Source organism: Somniosus microcephalus, chromosome 8, assembly GCF_052327205.1.
Source record: "Somniosus microcephalus isolate GS21.2 chromosome 8, FLI_Smic_1.0, whole genome shotgun sequence".
NCBI lineage: Eukaryota > Metazoa > Chordata > Chondrichthyes > Squaliformes > Somniosidae > Somniosus > Somniosus microcephalus.
In genome coordinates this window covers 6,900,405-6,927,119 of record NC_140994.1, presented here as the reverse complement: position 1 = coordinate 6,927,119, position 26,715 = coordinate 6,900,405, and the positions used below count along the sequence as shown (strand labels likewise).

The window sequence follows — 26,715 nt, the reverse complement described above, 5'->3', positions numbered from 1 at the left end:
ATCAATGAAGGTTTCAGCAGCAGATGGGCTGAGGTGGGGCAGTGATGGGAAATGTTACGTTGGTGAAAGTAAGCGGCCTGCGAGGGGTTGGATGCACAAATCGGAGACAAATAATGCACTGAGGTTGCAAACGGTCTGTTTTAATCTGAGACGACGGCCGGGAGGGACGATGGAATTGGTGGCGAGGGAATGGTGTTTGTGGCAGAGGCCAAAGACTATGGGGTCGGTCTTTCTAATATTTTGCAGCACATCCAGCACTGTTTGTCGGGCAAGCAGTCTGACAACACCGAGACAGTGGAGGGAGGTGGTGGAGCGGTAGAGCTAGGTATCATCTTCATACATTTGGAGCCTGACTCCATGTCTTCGGGTGATGTCATTAAGAGGCAGCATGTAGATGAGGGAGAGGATCGGCTCGACATAGTTCCTTGGGGGACTCCAGAGGTAACGGTGCGGGGCATGAAGAAGCCTTTGCTGCAGATCCTCTAGCTGCGATTGAATAGGTAAGAGTGGAACCAAGTGAGGGCAGTCCCACTTGGCTGGACAACAGAGGAAAGGTGCCGAGGATGATGGTCAGCCGTGTCAAAGACTGCAGACAGATTGCGAAGGATGAGGAAGGATAGTGCACCATGGTCATAGTCACAGAGGATGTCATTTGTGACTTGGATTAAGCTGTTTCAGTGCTGTGGTAGCGGGGGTAGCCTGATTAGAGAGGTTCAGACATGGATTTGGGAGGTGACAACACACTCCAGGTGTTTGGAGAGAAGGAGGTTGGAGATGGGGTGGTAGTTTGCAAGGACGGAGGGTCAAGGGTGGTTTTTTGAGGATGGGAATGATGACAGCAAATTTGTAAGCGGGGGGGGGATAGTACCTGAGGAGAGGGAACAAATTCGCAAGTTAGCTCGCATGGGGGCAGGAATGGAAGTTGGGTGGTCAACAGTGGGAATGATGGTCTCAATCTTAGTGAAAAGGAAGTCGGTGAGCTCCTCGCACTTGTTGAAGGCGAGGGTGCAGGGGTTTAAGGAAACGGTAGTGGAGAAAATAAACCAGGGGCTATCTTTTCATTCCAGGATGATGCTGGAGTAGTGAGTGGTTTGGCAGAGGAGAGTGAGGCCCAATATTGCTCGATGTGGTCCAGCCAGTTATGCTGAATAAACAGTGACTCTGTACAGTTACAGTGAGTAACCCTTACCCTGAATAAACAGTGACTCTGTACAGTTACAGTGAGTAACCCTTACCCTGAATAAACAGTGACTCTGTACAGTTAGTGAGTAACCCTTACCCTGAATAAACAGTGACTCTGTACAGTTACAGTGAGTAACCCTTACCCTGAATAAACAGTGACTCTGTACAGTTACAGTGAGTAACCCTTACCCTGAATAAACAGTGACTCTGTACAGTTAGTGAGTAACCCTTACCCTGAATAAACAGTGACTCTGTACAGTTACAGTGAGTAACCCTTACCCTGAATAAACAGTGACTCTGTACAGTTACAGTGAGTAACCCTTACCCTGAATAAACAGTGACTCTGTACAGTTACAGTGAGTAACCCTTACCCTGAATAAACAGTGACTCTGTACAGTTACAGTGAGTAACCCTTACCCTGAATAAACAGTGACTCTGTATAGTTCCTACAATGTGTACAGGACTCCTTTCTAACCCAATATGTAAAAAGCCCAACAAGGGAGGATTCGCTATTGCATCTAGTAATGGGGAATGAACCAGAGCAGATAAGAGAAGTAAAAGTAGGTGAACATCTAGGCAATAGTGACCATGATATAATATGCTTTAAGATTATAATTGAGAAGGACATAAGTATGACAAAAGCCAGGCTAATAGATTGGAGAAAAGCTGATTTCGAGGGGCTGAGAATAGAACTTGGGAAATAAAATGGGCAACATTATTGGCAAACCACGCTGTAGAACAGCAATGGGAAACATTTAAAATGGCGTGCAGGAACAATATATTCCGCTAAAAGGAAACATAGAAACAAACATAGAAACATAGAAGATAGGAGCAGGAGTAGGCCATTCGGCCCTTCGAGCCTGCTCCGCCATTCAACGAGATCATGGCTGATCATCCAAACCCTCGCACCCGGTCTCGACACCGACAGCCATCCCACACAAGCCCTATCCCCGTAACCCCATGTATTTAATCCCCCCTAACACTAAGGGCCAATTTTTTTTATCATGGCCAATCAACCTAATTCGCACATCTTTGGACAAAGAACAAGCTAAACACTAATGAGACTCCGTGGATGAATAAAGTCATAAGGGAACAATTGAGGGTAAGGAAAGAGGCATACATTAAGTACATAGACAACAGGGGCGTGCATGATAAGAGAGAATACGAAGAGATGAGAGAAATCAAAAAAATATTTAGGAAGGCAAAGAGGAACTACAAAATTAAATTATCAACAAACATAAAACAAAATAGTAAAATATTTTACAGGCACATCAATAAAAGAAGGAAGGTTGGGATGGCAATCGGGCCATTAAGGGATAGACAGGATAATACCACAGGTAACGATAGAGAGAGGGCAGAAATATTAATCATTTTGCTTCAGTATTTACCAGGGAGATAGAACAGGTGGACATGACATTGGATGATGAGATTAGTAATGAGATAAGTGCATTTAAAGTAAAAAGAGGGGATATATTAAATAAACTAATCAAACTCAAAGAGGATAAAACCCCTGGTCCAGGTGGATTGCATCCACGCATTTTAAAAGAATCTAAGGAAGAGATAGCAGAGGCATTAATAGACATATTTAGTAATTTGTTAGAAAAAGGTGTAGTGCCAGAGGACTGGTAGATAGCTAATGTAATACCTATATTTAAGAAGGAAGATAGAACATGTCCAGGGAATTATAGACCAGTCAGCTTAACATCAGTGATAGGAAAAATAATGGAATCCCTACTAAAGGAGAAAATAAAAGAACACCTAGAAACCAAAAATATAATAATGAATAGTCAGCATGGATTTCAAAAGGGAAAGTCTTGTTTGACCAACCTCACTGAATTTCTTGAAGAGGTAACAGAGAGAGTAGACAAGGATAATGCAGTAGATGTAATTTATCTAGATTTTCAAAAGGCCTTCGATAAGGTACCCCATAATAGACTGATGAACAAGGTCAGAGAATGTGGAGTCAGGGGACAAGTAGCAGAATGGATTGCTGGCTGGCTTCAGGACAGAAAGCCGAGAGTAGGAGTAAAGGGTAGCTATTCACAGTGGCAGAAGGTGGGTAGTGGTGTTCCACAAGGATCAGTGCTGGGACCACTGCTGTTCACAATTTACATTAACGATTTAGACTTTGGAATCAAAAACACAATTTCTAAATTTGCGGATGACACCAAATTGAGGGGGATAGTCAATACTGAGGAGGACTGCAACAAATTACAGGAGGACATTAATAAACTTGCAGAATGGGCATAGAATTGGCAAATGAAGTTCAACACAGAGGTATTACATTTTGGTAGGAAGAATAGGGAGGTCACTTATCACTTGGAGGGTGCGAGTCTAGGTGGGGTAGAGGAACAAAGGGATCTCGGAGTACAAATACACAGGTTAGCAAGGCCATAAAACAAACCAATCCCTAGGGTTTATTTCTGGAGGGATAGAATTGAAAAGTAGGGAAGTTATGCTAAACCTGTAGACCTAATAGAGGTCTTTAAAATTATGAAAGGTTTTGATAGAGTGGATACAGAGAGAATCTTTCCACTTGTGGGGAAGAGCATAACTAGAGGCCATCAATATATCCTATGTAATCCTAGTTACACAGTGAGTGACCCTTACCCTGAATAAACAGTGACTGTACAGTTACGCAGTGAGTGACCCTTACCCTGAATAAACAGAGACTCTGTACAGTTACGCAGTGAGTAACCCTTACCCTGAATAAACAGTGACTCTGTACAGTTACACAGTGAGTGACCCTTACCCTGAATAAACAGTGACTCTGTAGTTACACAGTGAGTGACCCTTACCCTGAATAAACAGTGACTCTGTACAGTTACCCTTACCCTGAATAAACAGTGACTCTGTACAGTTACACAGTGAGTGACCCTTACCCTGAATAAACAGCGACTCTGTACAGTTACACAGTGAGTGACCCTTACCCTGAATAAACAGACTCTGTACAGCTACGCAGTGAGTGACCCTTACCCTGAATAAACAGTGACTCTGTACAGTTACGCAGTGAGTAACCCTTACCCTGAATAAACAGTGACTCTGTACAGTTACGCAGTGAGTAACCCTTACTGTGTAACTGTACAGAGTCACTGTTTATTCAGGGTAAGGGTTACTCACTGTAACTGTACAGAGTCACTGTTTATTCAGGGTAAGGGTTACTCACTGTGTAACTGTACAGAGTCACTGTTTATTCAGGGTAAGGGTCACTCACTGTGTAACTGTACAGTCACTGTTTATTCAGGGTGAGTGACCCTTACCCTGAATAAACAGTGACTCTGTACAGTTATACAGTGAGTAACCCTTACCCTGAATAAACAGCGACTCTCTACAATTACAGTGAGTGGCCCTTACCCTGCTGAATAACCAGGACCTTTGTGATGTTACAAGATATACAAATCGCACCATTTTTATTTGCCTATTTTAAAAGTTGTTGACATACTTCAGGTACTAGCTCATGAGCCACTGCTTCTGTCTTCATATGGTGAAATGTACTGTATGCCAATCAGCAAATGAAGCTAAAAAACCGAGCCAAGGACATCGCTGTCCAGATATCAAAGGGGGCGTCCTTCTTTGATCGGAAATTGTATAGAAATTTGAACATTTCAGTCCTTTTCTCTTGTACTAAAATAAGGTTTTGAGATTGAAAACTAGCCTTTATCTGAGCCTCGGGGTGAGGGGAGGGAGCGGAGAGGGAGGCATAAACCCTTGCGCTGAAAGGTTGGGGTTGGGGAGGGCTCAGTGTTGGTGGTCTGCAGGCTAATTTTAGCGTGGCAGGTTTCGTGTGAATGGAAACTAAAAGCTATTAGTGTGTACGTGAGTGTAATGGTCCCCCAGGGGCAGAGTGAAAGGAGCTAGGTGGTGGGAACACAGCAGGTAGTAGCTGGGACTGGGGAGGGGGTCCTTTCAGGTGATCCACAGCCTGTGTGGGATTGTGCAAACTGCTCCACCCCTGCATTGTGTCGTGTAATAAATGATTCTGGGCTCCAGAAGCCTGCTGAAGAGCACAGTGTACCAACTGGAGAATGGCTAATTCCAATCCCCCCCTGCCCTTAACCATGGATCCAGTCACTCGATTGGGGTTAACCCATTCCTTGATTGAACCTGTGTGCTTGATCTGTGTTGACTTGTTTTGATTTTTTCCCTCTAGCATTTGAGCTCTGACAAGTGTAGTTTATTCACAAGTGCAGTTTTTTTCCGTACAGAAATTATGGATTGCTACTCCTCCTTACTCCCAACTCGCCCACCCCAGATGGCTCGGCCTGCTTACCCAGTGGGTAGCTGAACCATTTAAAGCAGGAGGAACTCGGGTGCTGGCCCTGGTTTGCGCTGAGTTCCATAACACAGCCAGGGCCATTGGAGGGATCACAATTAGCCTCAGCACCTTGACTTAGGAAAGGGAAAATGTAGTTTCCGCTCCTGATTGCTCTCCACAGGCCTCTGCTGAAAGGTAAGTGTGAGTGTGTGTGTGTGTACACACGGGGTCTCCATGTTCCACAATGAGTCTCATTATACCAATGGAGATCTGGAATTCTCTCCCCCCAAAAGGCTGGGTGGGTCAATTGAAATGTTCGAGACGGAGCTGGATAGATTTGTGTTGGGTAAGGGAGGGTATCAAAGGATATGGAGCTGAGTTGCAGATCAGCCATGATCTAACTGAATGGCGGAGCAGGCTCGAGGGGCTGAATGGCCTCCTCCTGCTCCTATGCAGAACAGCTCCCTTTGCCAAACGTTAAAGGGGGTAAAGTGGGGTGCAGAGGTTCCTCTTCCCGCCCCCCCCCCCCCGCCAACCAAACAAGAGCAAAGAAATTCAGCAATTGAAAAAATGCCCTTTGTTTCAATCTAACTTCACTTCTGTTTTTCAAAGTGCTTGTGCTTTCTCTTTTCCAGTTCTGTCATGACGGGGACTGCTTGCTGTGGGCACGCCTCACCTTTGCGGATCTGGGACCTTCAGAGGTAAGGAATTCAACAATCCGACCTCAGGAGCCGTACAGCAGGCATGGGGGTATTACCCCTTGAGACTGCTGGAATCTTCCTCTTTTGTTTCAGAAAAGAAAGACTTGCATTTCTATAGCGCCTTTCACAACCTCAGGATGTTCCAAAGCGCTTTACAGCCTATTAAATACTTTTTGAAGTGTGGTCACTGTTGTAATGTAGGAAACACAGCAGCCAATTTGTGCACAGCAAGCTCCCACAAACAGCAATGTGATAATAACCAGATGATCTGTTTTTATGATGTTGGTTGAGGGATAAATATTGGCCCCAGGACACCGGGGAGAACTCCCCTGCTCTTCTTCGAAATAGTGCCGTGGGATCTCTTACGCCCACCTGAGAGGGCAGACGGGGCCTCGGTTTACATCTCATCCGAAAGACGGTACCTCCGACAGTGCAGCACCCCCTCAGTACTGCACTGGAGTGTCAACCTGGAATATGTGCTCAAGTGTCAGGAGTGGGACTTGAACCCACAAGCTTCTGACTCAGAGGCAAGAGTGCTGCCCACTGAGCCACGGCTGACAGCCCCAGGGAAGACTGAGGGAGCTGAGGAGTTCTGCAATTTTGAGGTACTGGGAAAGAATGACTTGGAGTAGGAGATGGTGCAGTGAGTCTTCATTTCAATACAGAAAGGCAGTAGAGTGTGCAGGAAGCTACGGAGGAGAAGAGCTGGAAGCTCTGGGATCGCTGACCATAGCAGTATAGACTGAAGTGAAGAGCAAGAGTTGGAGGCTGGAGGTGAGGGACAGTTTGTCCTGTAACCATAGCTGGACAAGGTGCCAGAGGGCTACCAACTACCTGTATGAGGTGGGGCAACAATCTGAAGGTGGGGGCAGCTGTCAGCTTGTGGGGTGAGTAAACACTGCATGAGGCATTGAAGCCAAAGGAAATTCATAGGCCAGTTTCCACTGCGGTGGATGGATAGCTCAATGCAGCTGGGGAGCCCGAGTCTGTCTGAATAACAAAGCTGTATTAACCAGGATTAGGAACACGGACAGACAGGGTTTGAGTTTATCTACTGAGGAGGCAAGCAGAGGCAATAGAAGGAGATTAGTCTTGTCTAGTAGTTTAATTTCTCTTTTAACTGCGATCGCTCTTCATTTGACTGGCAGCTTGTGGAAGCGGTTTAATGTCAGACCCGCTGAGAAGGGCAAGCGCTAACAGATCTATTTGTAACAGACAGGTGTCAAGTTTAGGTGTTGACTGAAGCTGTTCGAAGCGTGTGATAGGAAGTTGTAGCCTTTTTCTCTCTTTCTTTGGTTTCTCTTCTCTCTGTGTTCTCTCTCTCTCGCTCTATCCATAATTTGTTCGTGTATCTCTTTCTCTCTGCCTCTTTCTCTGTTTGTATGTCCTTTGTATGTGTGTGTTGTCTCTTGTGTCATTGTGTATCTTTTTTTCCTTCACACTCTCATCTAACTTTAGGTCCCACTAATAATCTCTCTTTTGCTATGTGGGTCCCTTTTTTTTAAATCTCTTTCCCTATTAATTTCACTTTTTTTTCATTCTTTCTGTTTCTCTTTTTCTGCACATTGTTTCTTTCTCTTACACTCACTATTTCTGCTTTACTCTCTTCCCCCCCCCCCCCCCCCCCCCGCCAACCAAACTGTGGAACCATACACCAGTAATGTTCCCCCTAAGGTGCGCAGCCACGCATCAATGCGAGGTTCCGCGCAGACTGCGCACCAGCTGCTGCCGCTGGCTGAGATACCGCGCAGCAAATTTAAAGGGACCGCGCACACAAAAAATTAGAGGGAATATTGTACACCAGTACGGGTTACTCCCTTTGGGAGAGAAGGAAAGCTGTAACTGCTAAATACTGGGATTGCAAAATTCTTCTCTGACTCTCTTCATCCAACTTGAAGTGGATCAGAGCGGGGTTTTTTTTAGATGAGAACATAAGAAATAGGAGCAGGAGTCGGCCATTCAGCCCCTCGAACCTGCTCTGCCATTCAGTAAGAAAATGGCTGACCTTCGACCTCATCTCCACTTTCCCCCCCCAACCTCCATATCCCTCGATTCCCCTAGAGTCCAAAAATCTATCGATCTTAGCCTTGAATATACTCAACAACTCAGCATCCACAGCCCTCTGGGGCAGAGAATTCCAAAGATTCACCACCCTCTGAGTGAAGAAATTCCTCCTGATCTCAGTCCTAAATGGCCGACCCCTTATCCTGAGACTGTGACCCCTGGTTCTAGACACTCCAGCCAGGGGGAAACAACCTCTTAGCATCGACCCTGTCAATCCCCCTCAGAATCTTAGACGTTTCAATGAGCTCACCTCTCATTCTTCTAAACTCGAGAATATTTTTTAAAACACTCGACATAATGCTTCATTTGTTCACCCAGTGCGACCATCGTGGCAGGTGAATGGCAGAGAGAGATTGGAGTGAGTGTCTCGAACACCAGCTGCTGGTGTAATGTAAACCTACTTAACATCATGGTCGTCCCACTGTGACTTGCCAGTATTAAAATTGGCTTTTAAATACTGTATTTACTTGCCTATGGGCCACAGTGTATATAGGCCACACCCCAAACTTGAGCACGCCTCTCGGGGAAAGAATAATTGTGAATAACTTGCATATATTCTGCACCTCAATTTAATCAGGATAATTGATTGCAGATTGCGATCTAATCAGGGATATCAGATCATTTTTGTATTCGGATTAATGCATACCCGGGAGTGAGTTACAGGCTGGAATCTAATCGAGGGGTTCGGGGGGGGTTTATATATAGAATAACAGATACCCGGGAGTCAGTTACAGGCTGGAATCTAATCGAGGGGTTCGGGGGGGTTTATATATAGAATAACAGATACCCGGGAGTGAGTTACAGACTGGAATCTAATCGAGGGGTTCGGGGGGGTTTATATTATAGAATAACAGATACCCGGGAGTGAGTTACAGGCTGGAATCTAATCGAGGTGTTTGGGGGGTTTATATTATAGAATAACAGATACCCGGGAGTCAGTTACAGGCTGGAATCTAATCGAGGGGTTTGGTGTGGTGGGGCGGGGTGGGGTGGTGGGGGTTATACATGGTATTCTGGATACCTGAGTTACAGGTTGTCGCTATGCATGGTTTGGTCAGTGAAGATAATGCAAGAATCTGGAAGTTGATTTATCTTCTTTCCCTTGTTAGTGGGGGCCAGATGGGCTGCTGTGAAACAGATGTTTTGCTTTCATCCTTTTATCTTCTGTGTGTATAATCATGTATGTTTTGTGAAAGTACAAAGTCGCCCTGGTACAGGTTTACCTTTTGTGAGCCATTGTGATAGCATATGTGCGAGTGTGTGTGTTTTCTTCGACACATAGGGGTCACCTTGGCCTCCCCCTTTTGTATCTCCCATTATCTGAAGCTTTTTCTCTGCATGTCGTGCTATTGAAGCTCACGCCCGGGCTTGTGGTGCAGGTTCCCACCATTCAGGACCGCCTGTCAGGTGTCTGGAGAGGGGAGAGCCCTTTGATGTAAGCTGGTGATGTCAGCACCAAGCAAGGAGCACACACAAGCTGTGCTGACAGGCGAGGGGATTCGCCTCAGTCTGGGCAACGACAGGACCGTCCTAAAGCTGGGGCGACACCATCAGATTTTATTTCTCTCGTTCCTTTTCTCTCCCCTCTTGCCCCAAAGATTGGCGCTGGCCTTTGCCGAAATCCGGTTCACCCACCTCCTCCAACTGCCCATTAGTCATGCCTGAGCCAACCCGATCCTTGCCTGACGGTCACACACACACACACACACACACACACACACACACACACACACACACACACACACACACACACTCTCTCTCACATTCTCACTCACACACACACACACACACACACACACACACACACACACACACACTCTCACATTCTCACACACACACACACACTCTCTCACATTCTCACACACACACAAACACACACACACACTCTCTCACATTCTCACACACACACACACACTCACTCACTCACTCACTCACTCACTCACACACTCACTCACTCACTCACTCACTCACTCACTCACTCACTCACTCACTCACTCACTCACTCACTCACTCACTCACTCACTCACTCACTCACACTCACACACACGCTCATACTGACAAGTCTCGATGGCGGTTCATCCGGCTGCGATCAGCTAACTGAGCCCAGACTAGGGTTCGTATTCAGGACTTTCCTGCACTGCGCACTTCGCCTGTTCACTGAGTGCAGCATTTAGCTGAGTGGCCAAATAGGGAGATTTTTTATTGATGGAGATTGCGTTGCACAGGCTGTTTGAAAAATACATCGAACTTAATAAACACATCTTTTAGATAATACCTGCTATTTATACCTAGAATAACAGATACCTGGAAGTGAGTTACAGGCTGGAATCTAATCGAGGGGTTCGGGGGGTTTATATATAGAATAACAGATACCCGGGAATGAACTAGACATGGTGAGATACCTTGTTTGATGGGGTTGATGGAGCTGAGGATCATTTGATGTCCCTTGTTGGGGGTGGGGATGGTTTCGGTACTCTGCCACCCCCAATATGAAGGTGAACTGTAGCATGTGGTATGACTGAGGTTCCTTGATGTTACACGGTCTCTGAAGTGGGATCTTTTGATGTGATTTCACCCTCATCTTTGGTGAGCAATTTTGTATTTTTTTTCTTTGCCAAACTGGAAGTTTGCCTTCCCTTTATCTTTTGAACCCTTTGCAAAGATCAGATGGGAAACCACATCAAAGGAGACATCCCATTATTGACCGAAAAAATTCGGAAGTGTGCAAATCCTCCTTGCTAGAAACCAAAGTTCAGATGGTGCTGGGTGTTGCAGTCTGGTACAATACTGATCTTTCACCCCCACTACCTGGACTCCAGTCCAGTACAAGCTAATGAGGAGACAATCTCCTCTCACTGCTGGCTGCAAGAGTGCAAAGGGAAAGGTGCTCGGGGCAGTGTCAATCCTATTCCTGGTTAGCACCATCCCACAGCAGTGCTGAGGGAGCTTTACTCTGTATCTAACCCATGCTGTACCTGCTCTGGGAGTGTTTGATGGGGACAGTGTACATAAGAACATAAGAAGTAGGAGCAGGAGTAGGCCATACGACCCCTCGGGCCTGCTCCGCCATTCAATAGGATCATGGCTGATCCGAATCTAGACTCGCGTCCACTTCCCTGCCCTCTCCCCGTAACCCCTAATTCCCTTATCTGCTAGGAAACTGTCTATCTCCGTTTTAAATTTATTTAATGTTGCAGCTTCCACAGCTCTCTGGGGTAGCAAATTCCATAGATTTACTACCCTCTGAGTAAAGAAGTTTCTCCTCATCTCAGTTTTGAAAGGGCAGCCCCTTATTCTTAGATTATGCCCCCTAGTTCAAGTCTCACCCATCAGTGGAAACATCCTCACCGCATCCACCCGATCAAGCCCCCTCACAATCTTATATGTTTCGATAAGATCGCCTCTCATTCTTCTGAACTCCAATGAGTAGAGGCCCAACCTACTCAACCTTTCCTCATACGTCAACCCCCTCATCTCCGGAATCAACCGAGTGAACCTTCTCTGAACCGCCTTTTCTTAAATATGGAAACCAAAACTGCACGCAGTATTCCAGGTGTGGCCTCACCGGTACCCTGTATAACTGCAGCAAGACTTCCCTGCTTTTATACTCCATCCCCCTTGCAATAAAAGCCAAGATTCCATTGGCCTTCCTGATCACCTGCTGCACCTGCATACTAACTTTTTGTGTTTCATGCACCAGGACCCCCAGATCCCTTTGTACTGTAGCACTTTGCAGTTTCTCTCCATTTAGATAATAACTTGCTCTTTGATTTTTTCTGCCGAAGTGCATAACCTCAGACTTTCCAACATTATATTGCATCTGCCAAATCTCTGCCCACTCACTTAGCCTGTCTATGTCCTTTTGCAGGTTTTTTATGTCCTCCTCACTCACTGCTTTCCCTCCCATCTTTGTATCGTCGGCAAACTTGGATATGTTGCACTCGGTCCCTTCCTCCAAATCGTTAATATAGATTGTAAAGAGTTGGGGTCCCAGCACTGGCCCCTGCGGAACACCACTGGCTGCTGATTGCCAGCCCGAGAACGAACCATTTATCCCAACTCTTTGTTTTCTGTTAGTTGCCAATCCTCCACCCATGCCAGTATATTACCCCCAATCCCGTGATTTTTTAATCTTGATCAGTAATCTTTTGTGTGGAACCTTGTCAAATGCCTTTTGGAAGCACAAATACACTACATCCACTGGTTCCCCTTTATCCACCCTGTATGTTACGCCCTCAAAGAATTCAAGCAAATTTGTCAAACATGATTTCCCCTTCATAAAACCAAGCTGACTCTGTCCTATTAAATTATGTTTATCCAAATGCTCTGTTACTGTTTCCTTAATAATGGACTCCAACATTTTGCCAACCACAGATGTTAGGCTAACTGGTCTATAGTTTCCGGCTTTTTGTCCACTTCCCTTCTTAAATAAGGGTGTTACATTAGCAGTTTTCCAATCTGTCGGGACCTTTCCTGAGTCCAGGGAGTTTTGGAAAATAATCACCAATGCATCCACAATCCCTACCGCCACTTCTCTCAAGAGCTTTACTCTGTATCTAACCCGTGCTGCTTCCTGCCCTGGGAGTGTTTGATGGAACTGCGTAGAGGGCGCTTTACTCTGTATCTAACCCGTGCTGTACCTGCCCTGGGAGTGTTTGATGGGACAGTGTAGAGGGAGCTTTACTCTGTATCTAACCCGTGCTGTACCTGCCCTGGGAGTGTTTGATGGGACAGTGTAGAGGGCGCTTTACTCTGTATCTAACCCGTGCTGTACCTGCCCCGGGAGTGTTTGATGGGACAGTGTAGAGGGAGCTTTACTCTGTATCTAACCTGTGCTGTACCTGCCCTGGGAGTGTGTGATGGGACAGTGAAGAGGGAGCTTTACTCTGTATCTAACCCGTGCTGTACCTGCCCTGGGAGTGTTTGATGGGACAGTGTAGAGGGAGCTTTACTCTGTATCTAACCCGTGCTGTACCTGCCATGGGAGTGTCTGATGGGGCAGTGTAGAGGGAGCTTTACTCTGTATCTAACCCGTGCTGTACCTGCCATGGGAGTGTCTGATGGGGCAGTGAAGAGGGAGCTTTACTCTGTATCTAACCCGTGCTGTACCTGCCCTGGGAGTGTTTGATGGGACAGTGTAGAGGGAGCTTTACTCTGTATCTAACCCGTGCTGTACCTGCCCTGGGAGTGTTTGATGGGGCAGTGTAGAGGGAGCTTTACTCTGTATCTAACCCGTGCTGTACCTGCCCTGGGAGTGTTTGATGGGACAGTGTAGAGGGAGCTTTACTCTGTATCTAACCCGTGCTGTACCTGAGAATGTTTACTCTGTTTTAACCCCCCTCCGAAGCCTCAGTCTCCTGCTCCAGCGCTGTAACACTGTTATTTTGGCAGGTGTCTTGAAGTTTGACTTGTATATGGGTCACCTTTACAGCTGAGTATTTATTGTACAGTAAAAGAAAGAAAGACTTGCATTTCTATAACGCCTTTTACAACCTCGGGACGTCCTGAAGCACTTTAACCGCCAATGAAGTACTTTTTGAAGTGTTGTCACTGTTGCAATGTAGGAAACATGGCAGCCAATTTGCGCACAGCAAGCTCCCATAAACAGCAGTGAGAGAAATTACCAGATAATCTGTTTTTTGGTGATGTTGGTTGAGGGATAAATATTGGCCAGGACACTGGGGAGAACTCCCCTGCTCTTCTTCAAAATAATAATGATCTTTTACGTCCGCCTGAGCGAGCGGACGGTACCTTGGTTTAATATCTCCACCGAAAGACGGCACCTCCGACCGTGCAGCATTCCCTCAGTACTCACGACCTTCTGACTCTGAGGCGAGAGTGTTACCCATTGAGGCACAGCTGGCACCGGTTAGAATATTTTATTTTCATCAAGAAAACAAACATAGCAGTGGTTTTGAAAAGTGTGTGGAAATATGAGGTTTGTGCAAGTCTAGCTTCAAAAGCCAGCTGTGGCCTGAGTGGACAAGGTGCGCGTTTGCTTAAAGTTTTTCTTTGATGTCTATACGTTCTTTGATGCGTTTTTGTTCTATTTTTGTAACTGTTGATTTCTTCACATTAAATGAAGTACAGTGAGAATTTTCTTTTTGTTTTACACCCCAGACTGTGTTTCTGCCTGTTTCTCTTCCCTTTTTTTAATTTTGCTGCCGATTTTCTCCCCTCACCCTGCTCGTGTGGTCTCCTTGGTGGGGTGCGGTTGGTGTGGCGCATGATCCGTGAAGAGTTCTGACTGATGGAGTGTTTGGGGACACGACCGCCCTCTGCACGCAAATATGAGACTTTCTCCCCCAAAAGCTGGGGGGTCGATTAAAATGGTCAAGACTGAGATTGACCGATTTTTGTTTGGTAAGGGATATGAAACAAAGGCGGGTAAATGGAGTTGAGGTACAGATCCGCCGTGGTCTAGTTGAATGGTGGAACAAGAAAAAAAGAAAGACTTGCATTTATTTAGCGCCTTTCACGACCTCAGGATGTCCCAAAGTGCGTTACAACCAATGAAGTACTTTTTAAAGTGTAGTCACTGTTGTAATGTAGGAAACGCAGCCAATTTGCGCACAGCAAGCTCCCACAAACAGCAATGTGATACTGACCAGATACTCTGTTTTAGTGACGTTGGCTGAGGGATACGCATTGGCCTCAGAACACCGGGGAGAACTCCTGGTGGGAGCAGACTCGAGGGGCTGAGTGGCCTCCCCCCATTCCTATTGCTGAGCCCTCGGACCTGCCACCAGTAATGAGTGCGAGGACCCGGTTCCTGGTACTGGCAGCGAGTACACGCCTGGAGCCTGGGCTGGTCCTTGCATTCACTCAGCAGAAGGTTGGTGAACTGCTGTCGGGGCCGGAGCTGCTAGTAACCCCAGCCTGCCGCACCACCCGTCGCACAGCAATTAGTCCACTTATCAGTCTCTTGCTATCCGACCTGCAGCAAAGGACCCCCACACCCCAAGTTGCTTTTAAGAAAAACCTTCCTTTTTCTGTAGTTTCCACCTTTCCAGCTTCCTTCTCCTCTAATTTCCTTTCTCCTTCCTCGTTTCTCTCTCCTCCTCCCCATATGTTTCCTTTCCGGTACTGAGGGAGCACTGTACTGTCAGTGGCGTCACCTTCGGGTGGAATATAAAACCGAGGCCACATCTGCCTGTCCGTGTGGATGTTAAAGATCCCATGGCACTACTGGAAGAAGGGCAGAGGTTTCTCTCGCGTGTTCTGGACAATATTCTTTCCTCAACCAGCACCGCCAAAATCAGAGCAACTCGTTGCTGTTACTATAATAGCAAAATACTGCGGATGCTGGAAATCTGAACGGGATCTTGCTGTGTGCAAAATGGCTGCTACCTTTATCAACATGACAACAACCACTACCCTTAAAGTAATTTGTGTGAAGTGTTTGGAGAGGTATAAGGCACTGCATCATTGAATCTCTCTCTCTCTCTCTCTCTCTCTCTCTCTCTGTCCGGGGCAGACCAGCTCCATCCAATTCTTCAAGATTCTCACGGAACAAGGGATGGCGCCAAAAATAACACGCAAAGAACCATTCACGGGGGTGCTCGGGAAATCTCCCAATTTCCAATATCGCCACTCCGCTCCCGTCTCTCTTTTGATCTTGCTTTCTCTCTCTCTCTCTCTTCCTCGTTCTATCTCTCTCCCTCGTTCTCTCTCTCTCCCGCTCTTTCTTTTTCTCTCTCCTTTGATGTTCTATATTTACCTTCTTTCCTGCGTTTTCTCGATTCCTGCACCCCACTTTTTCTGTGGTTCCTTCTCCTTGCGCTGTCCTGGCACTTTGTGTGTTACTTGAATGTTTCCCTTTTTAGATTTAAAAACACTTAACGCTGTGACATCGTTGTGTTGACAACGACGTGGTGAAGCCGCTACCTTCCCCCCCCCCCCCGGCCCCCACCCCCCCCTTCCCCCGAGCACAACGAGTTAAACTTCACTCCCTGTCCCTTTAAGGAGCTTGCTGCTGAGACTGGCTGGAATCGCTGCAGTGATGTGACCGGAGCCGTGTTGCTATGCAGCCAACTATGAAAGGCAGGCAGCAATGAAAGGACTACCCACCGCCTTATTGCACCTCCAACATGCCTCGGCTTCCACCAACCCTGCCGCATTGTGTGTTCATGAAGGGATGGGGGTGGGGGGGGGGAGGGGGGGTGAGAGCTGGAGGGTCTCTCGCTTGTAGATAGGGGGGAGGAGGAGGCGGCCTCAGCTTTAGCGGTGGGTGGCCTGATGGAAGGCAGCCTGTATTGTCCTTTGGCACATTGCAGCCACTGGTAGCAACAGATGGTCAATAAGGAGAGGGTACAGTGCCATCTCTGTTTGTTTTTGCGAGCGTGAAAGGGGCTGCGGGTCGCTGTCTTTGCTCTGTGCCTGCCCCAGTTGCAGGGGGTGGCTGTTTCTCATAGCTGTGTGACATGACCGTTTACACACACAAACTTAACCTTTACAAGAGGGGTTAAAATAAAAGAGAGAGAAAAGACACAGCAGTACCCAGCGTCTCTGCGGAGGGGAGAAGTGGAATCTGGGCCTTGTAAAGGAAGGTACTGCTTTTTGCTGAATGCAAAGGCTGTGCAGCTAAAAGGAATCCTGATACACTACAGGCAAGTCCAGTCAAGTGAATATTTCTCTAAATGAAAAGACATTGAAATTCCCCTCCCCCAGGTTTTCTTCCCACTTTCGTTGTGCTCAATCCAGTTAATTGAATAAGTTTGGTTTTAAGCTTTATTTTTAAGTTTTAAAGATCTTTAAAAAGTTTCTCTCCACCTTTCTCTTTCCAATTTTCTACCTTTCTTTCCTGAAGGTGCTGACTTCTGCCAGGGGTACGGATCCCAGGGCACTGGCAGGTAACTTGCTGGAGCTTCCCCCGAATGCCTATTTTGGCAGGTGTGAGCCTAGATGTCTGCAGACTATTTAACTATGGGTGGCACCATAGCTGAGCCCCATCCTGTCCTCACCCAGCATCCTAAACACACGCACGCTCTCGCACTCTCGCACACTCACACTCTCGCACACGCACACTCTTGCGCGCTCGCACACGCACACTCGCACGCACGCTCGCACACGCATACTGGCATTCGCACACGCGCGCTCGCACATGCACATTCTCGCATTCGCGCACGCTCGTACTCGCACTCGCACGCTCGCATACGCGCTCGTACACATGCACACTCGTACACGCACACTCTAGCACACATACGCTCACTCGTACACACACACACACACACACACACACACATCACTGCCTAGTGATCAGGAACACTGTCTGATTTATTTTTCTCCCCCACCCCCCCCCCCCCGCCCCTTTCCAGGATACTAAGACCAATTCTAACACACCAACCACTCCCCTGGCTAACTTGGCACTGACAGGAGATACGACCTGGGGCCTTTAATTATAATTTTTTGTTTCGATAAATATTTTTCCTATTCTCATTACCTGCTTTACCATCTTTACATCTCTGATGGTGCATGATCGCCCTGCCTTATGACTTTTGTTAATCTGCTAATGTATAAAATTACAGCAAGCACAGGGCACGTGGTTAACCTTTTAATCAGGAGGTCAAATTGCTTCCTAATACTGCAAATACCCCACAACAGAACTGTCTGACAACTTCCCTAATACATTGGACAAAGGGAACTATGATTAAAGGACAGTTTCAAATTTCACAGCCTGGCTCTGCCACCTTTGGTTTTCATGCAAGTAAGAAAAGGAGGAGGCCATTCAGCCCCTCGAGCTTGTTCCGCCATTCAATGAGATCATGGCTGATCTGTATCTTAACTCCATTTACCTGCCTTGGCTCCGTGTCCCTTGATACCCTTGCCCAACTCGATCGATCTCCGTGTCGAAAGCTCCAATTGTCCCCCAGCATCCTCCGCCTTTTGGGGCGAGAATTCCAAGTGACAGAATGTCGTCAAATTCAAAAGGGAGCTGGATAGACTTTTAGTGTGAGTAGCAATTGAGGGGTGCGAGAGATTTTGTTTTGTTCATTCACGGAATGTGGGCGTCTCTGGCAAGGCCGGCATTTATTGCCAATCCCTGATTGTCCTCGAGTAGGTAGTGGTGAGCCGCCTTCGTGAACCAATGCAAAGTTTTTTTAATATGACTTGAGTGTCTTGCTAGGCCATTTCAGAGGGCTGTTCAGAGTCAGCCACATTGCTGTGGGTCTGGAGTCACATATAGGCCAGACTGAGTAAGGACGACAGATTTCCTTCCCTGAAAGATATTAGTAAACCAGATGGGTTTTTACGACAATTTGGTAGTTTCATGGTCACCATTACTGACACTAGCTTTTTATTTATTCCAAATGTATTTAATTAACTGAATTTAAATTCCCCAGCTGCCGTGGTGGGATTTGCACTCATGTCTCCGGATCATTAGCCCAGGCACTGGATTACTAGTCCAGTAATATATCCGTTCTGTTACCTGAATGGGACCTACCGAACTTTGGGCCTGGCCCGATGGTCGGCAGTCTCTACCTTCGCGTGTTACAAAACAGAGGTATGTGGACCGCTCGTGGCATTGGATGGGCGTTTACCCAGAATAGCAGATTCGGGAAAATCAAAACATGCTTTTTGTTTAATAACTATTCCTGCTGTTGCACTCCATAACTATGTTTAGAGACATAGGAACAAGAGGAGGCCATTCAGCCCCTTGAGCCTGTTCTGTCATTCTATGAGATCATGGCTGATCTGCATCCTAACTCCATCCACCCGCCTGGGCTCCATATCCCTGAATACCCCTGTCTAGCAAAAATCTATCGTTCTCAGATTTAAAATTAGTAATTGTCCCCAACATCATCTGCTTTCTGTGGGCGAGAGTTCCACACTTCTACCACCCTTTGTGTGAAGAAGTGTTTCCTAACTTCTCTCTTGAATGGCCTGGCTCTGATTTTAAGGTTATGTCCCCTTGGCCTAGACTCTTTCCTGCACCCCCCCTCCCCCCACCACAAGTGGAAAAAGGCCACCCAATGATGTTCTGCAGAATTCTGCGCTCTCTGGCCCTGTGCCTTCCTAAGTCTGTGCACTGGTCACTCCCAGATTCCCTTCTGTGTCACAAACCTGCTGATTTTTGATCACTAATATTTATTCAGATCATGCTTAAAAAGTTCTGTAATAACAACTTGCATTTATACAGCGCCTTTAAAGCAGTAAAACATTCCAAGGAGCGTTACCGGACAAAAATTGACACCAAGTCAAAGAAGGAGACATTAGGACAGGTGAGGTCAAAGAGGTTTTAAGGAGTGTCTTAAAGGAGGAAAGAGAGGCGGAGAGGTTATGGGAGGTATTTCCAGAGCTTGGGGCCTAAATGGCTGAAGGCACGGCCGCCAATAGTGGGGTGAAGAAAGTGAGGGATGCACAAGAGGTCAGAATTAGAGGAGGGTTGTAGGGCTGGAGGAGGTTACAGAGAAAGAGGAGGGTCGAGGCCATGGAGGGATTTGATCACAAGGATGAGAATTTTAAAATTGAGGCGTTTCTTAACTGGGAGCCAATGTAGGTCAGTGAGCACGGGTGATGGGTGAACGGGATTTGGTGCAAGTTAGGGCATGGGCAGCCGAGTTTTGGATGAGCTGAAGTTTATGTAGGGTGGAAGGTGGGAGGCTGGTCCATGTGTAGCTGACACAAGAATTTTTTTTGCAAAATACTTATTGCTGTACTCCTATCTCAGAAAAGTGGGCATAACGTTCCAGGAATCCAAAACAAAAAAACGGATTCAGTTACTTTTTGGGGGATTTTTTTTAATGCATCTGTGAAGGCACGCGCCTTTCCCTCCCCCTCTCCCATCAAGGTCTCCCAGGCTACCTTCTGTTGCTGACAGATTTCCCTCTTTGCGTACTCCCCACACCTCCCAGTTTACTCCTCTCCTTAAGGCACTGCCTTCTGCTGGGGAGGGGGGGGATCCCATAGGTCCCGCTCGCCCTCCACTACCTCACCCAAGTGACCATCCTTACTGTGTAAGGCTGGACAGTGATGGGGTGGGCGGGGGCCGCAGATGACCGTGATCCTGTGCTCACCTGTGATCAAGAGCCCAGGCCAGTTATTCAGCAATTACATTCCCCCCCCCCCCCCCCCCCTGCTCCACATTTCATGGGTTCTGAGCCCGATTGTAGTGCCCCATTACTGCCTCACAGCAGAGGTGAGGAATTAGTAGGACGGGCATTTATCCAGCGCCTTTCACCACCTCGGGACGTCCCAAAGTGATACACGGCCAATGAAGTACTTTTTGAAGTGTAGTCACTGTTGTAATGTAGGAAACGTGGCAGCCAATTTGCACACAGCAAGCTCCCACAAACAACAATGAGATAAATGATCAGATAATCTGTTATAGTGATGTTGGTTGAGGGATAAGTATTGGCCAGGACACTGGGGCGAACTCCCCCTACTCTTCTTCAAAATAATGGATGTGGGATCTTTTACGTCCACCTGAGAGGGCAGACTTGGTTTAATGTCTCATCCGAAAGATGGACACATGGAACTGAGCTCAAGCAAGAGTCAAAGAAACCGGGGGGGGGGGAAGGACAAGAGAAAAAAACTGGTTTTAAACAACCTTTCCTGGATCATCAGTGATGCAAATGGGACTCGATAAGAATTCCAGCAAATTTGCAAATTAAATAATAATAATTGTCCGTAGTTAACGGGGGGGGAAAAAGAGTTTACATTCCAAGCAATAAGCAGAGTTTAACGCCGTTCTGGAAACTTCTGCATGACCAGCGCTGGCCGGGTGAAAGGGTTAAGCGATGTGCCTCTAAGATCTCTTTGTTCTCTGTTCGGTGGACAAGTGAATTTTCCCACTCCGGAATGGGAAGCCCCCCCCGGTTCCCACACTTGTGGGGGTTTTTTTTTAAACATACTTTTTGCAAAACCACTGGACTGGTACCGAATGTGTTTTTTTGCCCGTGCTCCTCGGGAACTCTTGAGAGCAGAGCAGGCAACCTGCGTAAAGAAACTGTGCTCACTCATCCCCTACAGTAAACTCGCCAGTTAGCTTTGAGGTGGACTCTTCCCCTTTGCTTTCATGTTTCTTTACAAGGAGCTCGGCCACTTTATTTAATTCTCCCCACAGAGCCCAGGACCCCTCCTACCAACCCAGTGTGTACAGGCCAAGCTCAGGCATTCATGTTTTGAAGTTCTTTATTTCCCTGTGGGATGGGGAAACGGGTTTTGCATTTTTTTTTTTTTATTCTGATTTTCTTTCCTCCTCCCCCCTTTCTCTCCTGAAGACACCGACTCTCGCTGGGGTACGGGATTCACAGGCACTGGTTTCCTGCCAGTACTCACACTCTGAGCTGGGACAGGGAGTGTCGGCCGGATATTTGACCACAGAATGCATCGCAAACCTAGCCTGATGCTGTCCTGGCCCAATGTCCAGTGATTCTTGCTGTAAAGTACCAGGACAGGAACTTCCCCTCCCTCTCCAACCCGAGGTGCTGATGCTGATTGTAGCTCCTCATATGGCACCTTGCCTGAGGTTAGCTAACTGAGCAGAGATCTCCAGTCCAAGCTGCACTGGCCTGTCTTGTTTAGTTCAGCCAATCATTGCCCCATAATCAATTGTTGGGGCAGCTCATTTGGACAAGGTATTTTTTTTAAAACCAAGTCAGTATCAATTCAGTTCAGTTGCGACACTGTGAAGCTATTTCGAGAAAAGTTAGGAACAGTGACACACGAGAATGCGGGAAAAGGAGAGCAAGCAGCGTCTTGATGGGGCGTGAGGGGAGAGGGATATTGGGGAACGAGGGGAGAGGGATATTGGGGAACGAGGGGAGAGGGATATTGGGGAACGAGGGGAGAGGGATATTGGGGAACGAGGGGAGAGGGATATTGGGGAACGAGGGGAGAGGATATTGGGGAACGAGGGGAGAGGGATATTGGGGAACGAGGGGAGAGGGATATTGGGGAACGAGGGGAGAGGGATATTGGGGAACGAGGGGAGAGGGATATTGGGGAAGGAGGGGAGAGGGATATTGGGGAACGAGGGGAGAGGGATATTGGGGAACGAGGGGAGAGGGATATTGGGGAACGAGGGGAGAGGGATATTGGGGAACGAGGGGAGAGGGATATTGGGGAACGAGGGGAGAGGGATATTGGGGAACGAGGGGAGAGGGATATTGGGGAACGAGGGGAGAGGGATATTGGGGAACGAGGGGAGAGGGATATTGGGGAACGAGGGGAGAGGATATTGGGGAACGAGGGGAGAGGGATATTGGGGAACGAGGGGAGCGGGATATTGGGGAACGAGGGGAGAGGGATATTGGGGAACGAGGGGAGAGGGATATTGGGGAACGAGGGGAGAGGGATATTGGGGAACGAGGGGAGCGGGATATTGGGGAACGAGGGGAGCGGGATATTGGGGAACGAGGGGAGCGGGATATTGGGGAACGAGGGGAGCGGGTTATTGGGGAACGAGGGGAGCGGGATATTGGGGAACGAGGGGAGCGGGATATTGGGGAACGAGGGGAGAGGGATATTGGGGAACGAGGGGAGAGGGATATTGGGGAACGAGGGGAGAGGGATATTGGGGAACGAGGGGAGAGGGATATTGGGGAACGAGGGGAGAGGGATATTGGGGAACGAGGGGAGAGGGATATTGGGGAACGAGGGGAGAGGGATATTGGGGAACGAGGGGAGAGGGATATTGGGGAACGAGGGGAGAGGGATATTGGGGAACGAGGGGAGAGGGATATTGGGGAACGAGGGGAGCGGGATATTGGGGAACGAGGGGAGAGGGATATTGGGGAACGAGGGGAGAGGGATATTGGGGAACGAGGGGAGAGGGATATTGGGGAACGAGGGGAGAGGGATATTGGGGAACGAGGGGAGAGGGATATTGGGGAACGAGGGGAGAGGGATATTGGGGAACGAGGGGAGAGGGATATTGGGGAACGAGGGGAGAGGGATATTGGGGAACGAGGGGAGAGGGATATTGGGGAACGAGGGGAGAGGGATATTGGGGAACGAGGGGAGAGGGATATTGGGGAACGAGGGGAGAGGGATATTGGGGAACGAGGGGAGAGGGATATTGGGGAACGAGGGGAGAGGGATATTGGGGAACGAGGGGAGAGGGATATTGGGGAACGAGGGGAGAGGGATATTGGGGAACGAGGGAGAGGGATATTGGGGAACGAGGGGAGAGGGATATTGGGGAACGAGGGGAGAGGGATATTGGGGAACGAGGGGAGAGGGATATTGGGGAACGAGGGGAGAGGGATATTGGGGAACGAGGGGAGAGGGATATTGGGGAGAGGGATATTGGGGAACGGGGGGAGAGGGATATTGGGGAACGGGGGGAGAGGGATATTGGGGTAGGGTCCTGATGGGGGGGAGGGGATATGAGGAGGGACTCAATGCAGCAGGAAGGGAGATATTGGGGCATTGTTTTAATCGGGTGGGGCCTAGTCTTGATGTGGGGTTAGAGAGAGTTTGGGACAGGATGGGCTGTTGGGGTACGGCCGAGAAGAGAACAGTCATAACCGTGGAGGGGTCGTGGGTTGGGTGAAGCGTAGTTGGATCATGGTGGAGGGGCAGGCAGTGAGCAGTTGGCAGAGTGATGAGGCATCAGGTGTTGGAGAGGCGTTTCTAACGGGACGTAAAGTGTTCCTTTTTATAAAAAAAGTACACGCGTGCAGACCTACACTTGCACCCACATATATGCCCGTGCACCCGTGTCTCCAAAAACCAGAGGCAAATAGGAGTGTGAATCGGGCAAGCATAAAGGTTGAGCCCCTTGCAGATTGTACAGGCCTGTTGGAAGCACGGGTTCATTAAACACAGCAACACGAATGTCCCCGTGATCAATGAAAAGGTAGGGTGTAGGAGCAGGGCGAGGGAGTCACGCTTGCAGCACAATGGGTAACACTTGAGAGAGAGAGCCCCTGAATGCAAGCCCTTACCAAAATGGCCATGTGTTGTGTTGCGAGCGGCAGTGTTTGCAGCAGTAAATGAACTATTAGCTGATCAGATTATGCCTCTCATCCTCTGAAGCGTTAGATGTGGGCCTGAGAAGGGATCGTGTTGATATCCCTTCAAAGCTTCACCCACAGTAAGAGCATTCCATTGAGGATTGCATTAACCACTTGTCCTGACCAAACCACCCTGTCTTTTATTGATATTTTTATAGACAAAAAAAGACTTTTAACTGTGTGCACACTGACTTTCCGTGGCAATATTTTGAAACCTATGCTTTAATTATTTTTTTCTGTAAATTCTCTCCCCTCACCCTCTGCTGACTGCTTGTCCTGTAAATCTGCAGAGAGCTCCCATATCAATCGGCAGGCATTACTATTTTTGGGGGAGGGAAAGGTGCGTTGGAGTGCTAACCGACAGTAGCAGGTTGAGTTTCTGGGGACCAGGGAGACTGGTCATGTGACTCGGGTGAGAGCAGGGTGGGCACTAGGACCATGCAATCGCACAGGGGCTCCGAGCGGGTCTGACCACCAGGACGCGGTCCGTCGGTTTGGACTGCCGGCACGCGAAACGGCTTCGACCCCTGAACCTCAAACCGCGCGGTCCAATGGGAGGAGGGCTAGCTCCGACCCTGGTCACACACTCCCGCTCCCCGATCGACACACAATGCAGCTCTGCAGGGGCTTCCCCATCGACAGTCGTGTGAGGGGTCCCCCCCAACTCCCGGTCCGAACCCTGGCACGGGGCCCCCTGCGAAAAAGGAAAAGAAAGAACTAAATTTCTATAGCGCCTTTCACGACATCAGGACATCCCAAAGCGCTTCACAGCCAATGAAGGACTTTTTTGAAGTGTAGTCACTGTTGTAATGTAGGAAACGTGGCAGCCAATTTGCGCACAGTAAGCTCCCACAAACAGCAATGTAACAACAAGATCATTTGTTTTATTGATGTTGATTGAGGGATAAATGTTGGCCAGGACACCGGGGATAACTCCCCTGCTCTTCTTCAAAATAGTGCCATGGGATCTTTCACGTCCACCTGAGAGAGCAAACGAGGCCTCGGTTTAACGTCTCATCCGAAAGACGGCACCTCCGACAGTGCAGTGCTCTCTCAGTGCTGCACTGGGAGTGTCAGCCTAGATTTTTGTGCTCAGTCTCTGGAGTGGGACTTGAACCCACAACCTTCTGACTCAGAGACAAACACCACCCCTGAGTAAGGGAGAGAGTGTCTCGAGTGTTCTGGGCGATGATCACTCACGCACCCTGTGCCCTCTGACTCGAGTCTTCAGGCAGTCAGTGTTGGCAGTTATTGCGATAGCGATCAGCAAACCCTGGCTGATCAGCTATCATGGCATAGTCCAGGAATTTAACATGGAAACTTTCCTGGTCCTTTTGATGCTCACTTTTACTCCACATGGAACATTTACTCAATGGAGCTGCTAATAGTTATGGTGAGGTTCTTCTAACTTACTGCCTTGTGTGATGTAAGGTGTTAGTGCCTGTTTCACGAGCGTGCGATGACACACCAGCTCAAGGTTCATGGGTTTTATTCCCTAGGTTTCCGTCTCTCACCTCAGTGAGTGCAAAAACATCACTAAAGGAATTTCTGAAAGCCAGGGAATGAATGTGAAGCCCTGGGCTTTTGTACAGATGTTCATACAATAGGGTGAAGTGTCTGCACACAGCTCGAGCACTGATTGTCTTCCGTACTGTTCGATTAAAGTAATTTATGTAGTAACGTGGTCCTGAATCACTTCAAAATGCTCTGGTTTCTCCAGTGTCTAGAATGTTTGAGGCAGTGAGCATTAGTAGAATTTACAGCACAGAAACAGGCCATTCGGCCCAACAGGTCCATACCAGTGTTTGTGCTCCACATGATCCTCCTCCCACCCTTCTTCTTCTAATCCTATCAGCATATCTTTCTATTTCTTTCTCCCTCATGTACTTATCAAGCTTTCACTTAAATGCATCTATGCTGTTGCCCTTAACCACTCCTTGTAGCGAGTTCCACATTCTCGCCACTCTCTGGATAAAGACATTTCTCCTGAATTCCCTGTTGGATTTATTGGTGACTGTCTTATATTTATGGCCTCTAGTAGCTGAGCTGCACAATCCAGGAAGACCCCAGCTTCAATTCCTGGTTTGTGCTGATTTAGCCAAGGCAGCAGTTGGGAGCCGCAGCTAGCCTCTGAATCCCTAGCTCAGAGGAAGTGGGGAAAAGAAATCAGCTGGGATTCCTACCCCTGATCCCGATCGAGCCGTTCCTGCTGGAAAGTGCGGAGGTCCGAGGAGAACAGGAGCGGACTTGGCAGGCAGTCGATACTGGCTCACGCAGGAAGATCGACTGTCCGGTCTAGCAAATGTACAGGAGCAAGGATGTCTTGCTGCAGTTGTACAGGGCCTTGGTGAGACCACACCTTGAGTATTGTGTGCAGTTTTGGTCGCCTTATCTGAGGAAGGATGTTCTTGCCATGGAGGGAGTGCAGCGAAGATTCACCAGGCTGATACCTGGGATGGTAGGAATGACGTATGAGGAGAGATTGGGTCGATTAGGCTTATATTCGCTAGAGTTTAGAAGAATGAGAGGGAATCTCATTGAAACTTATAAA

The 26,715-nt window shown here is 48.0% G+C and overlaps 1 protein-coding gene across 3 annotated transcripts in view; it reads left to right on the top strand.

Moving 5' to 3' along the window:
* The window catches only part of fbxw4 (F-box and WD repeat domain containing 4), a 606,291-nt gene that overhangs the window by 537,445 nt on the left and 42,131 nt on the right, over nucleotides 1-26,715 (top strand). For all 3 annotated transcript variants that reach the window (XM_085994162.1, XM_085994160.1, XM_085994161.1), the window contains one exon: nucleotides 6,073-6,138. In XM_085994162.1, the coding sequence (XP_085850288.1) occupies nucleotides 6,073-6,138 (66 nt within the window). The remainder of the gene's footprint in view (nucleotides 1-6,072; nucleotides 6,139-26,715) is intronic.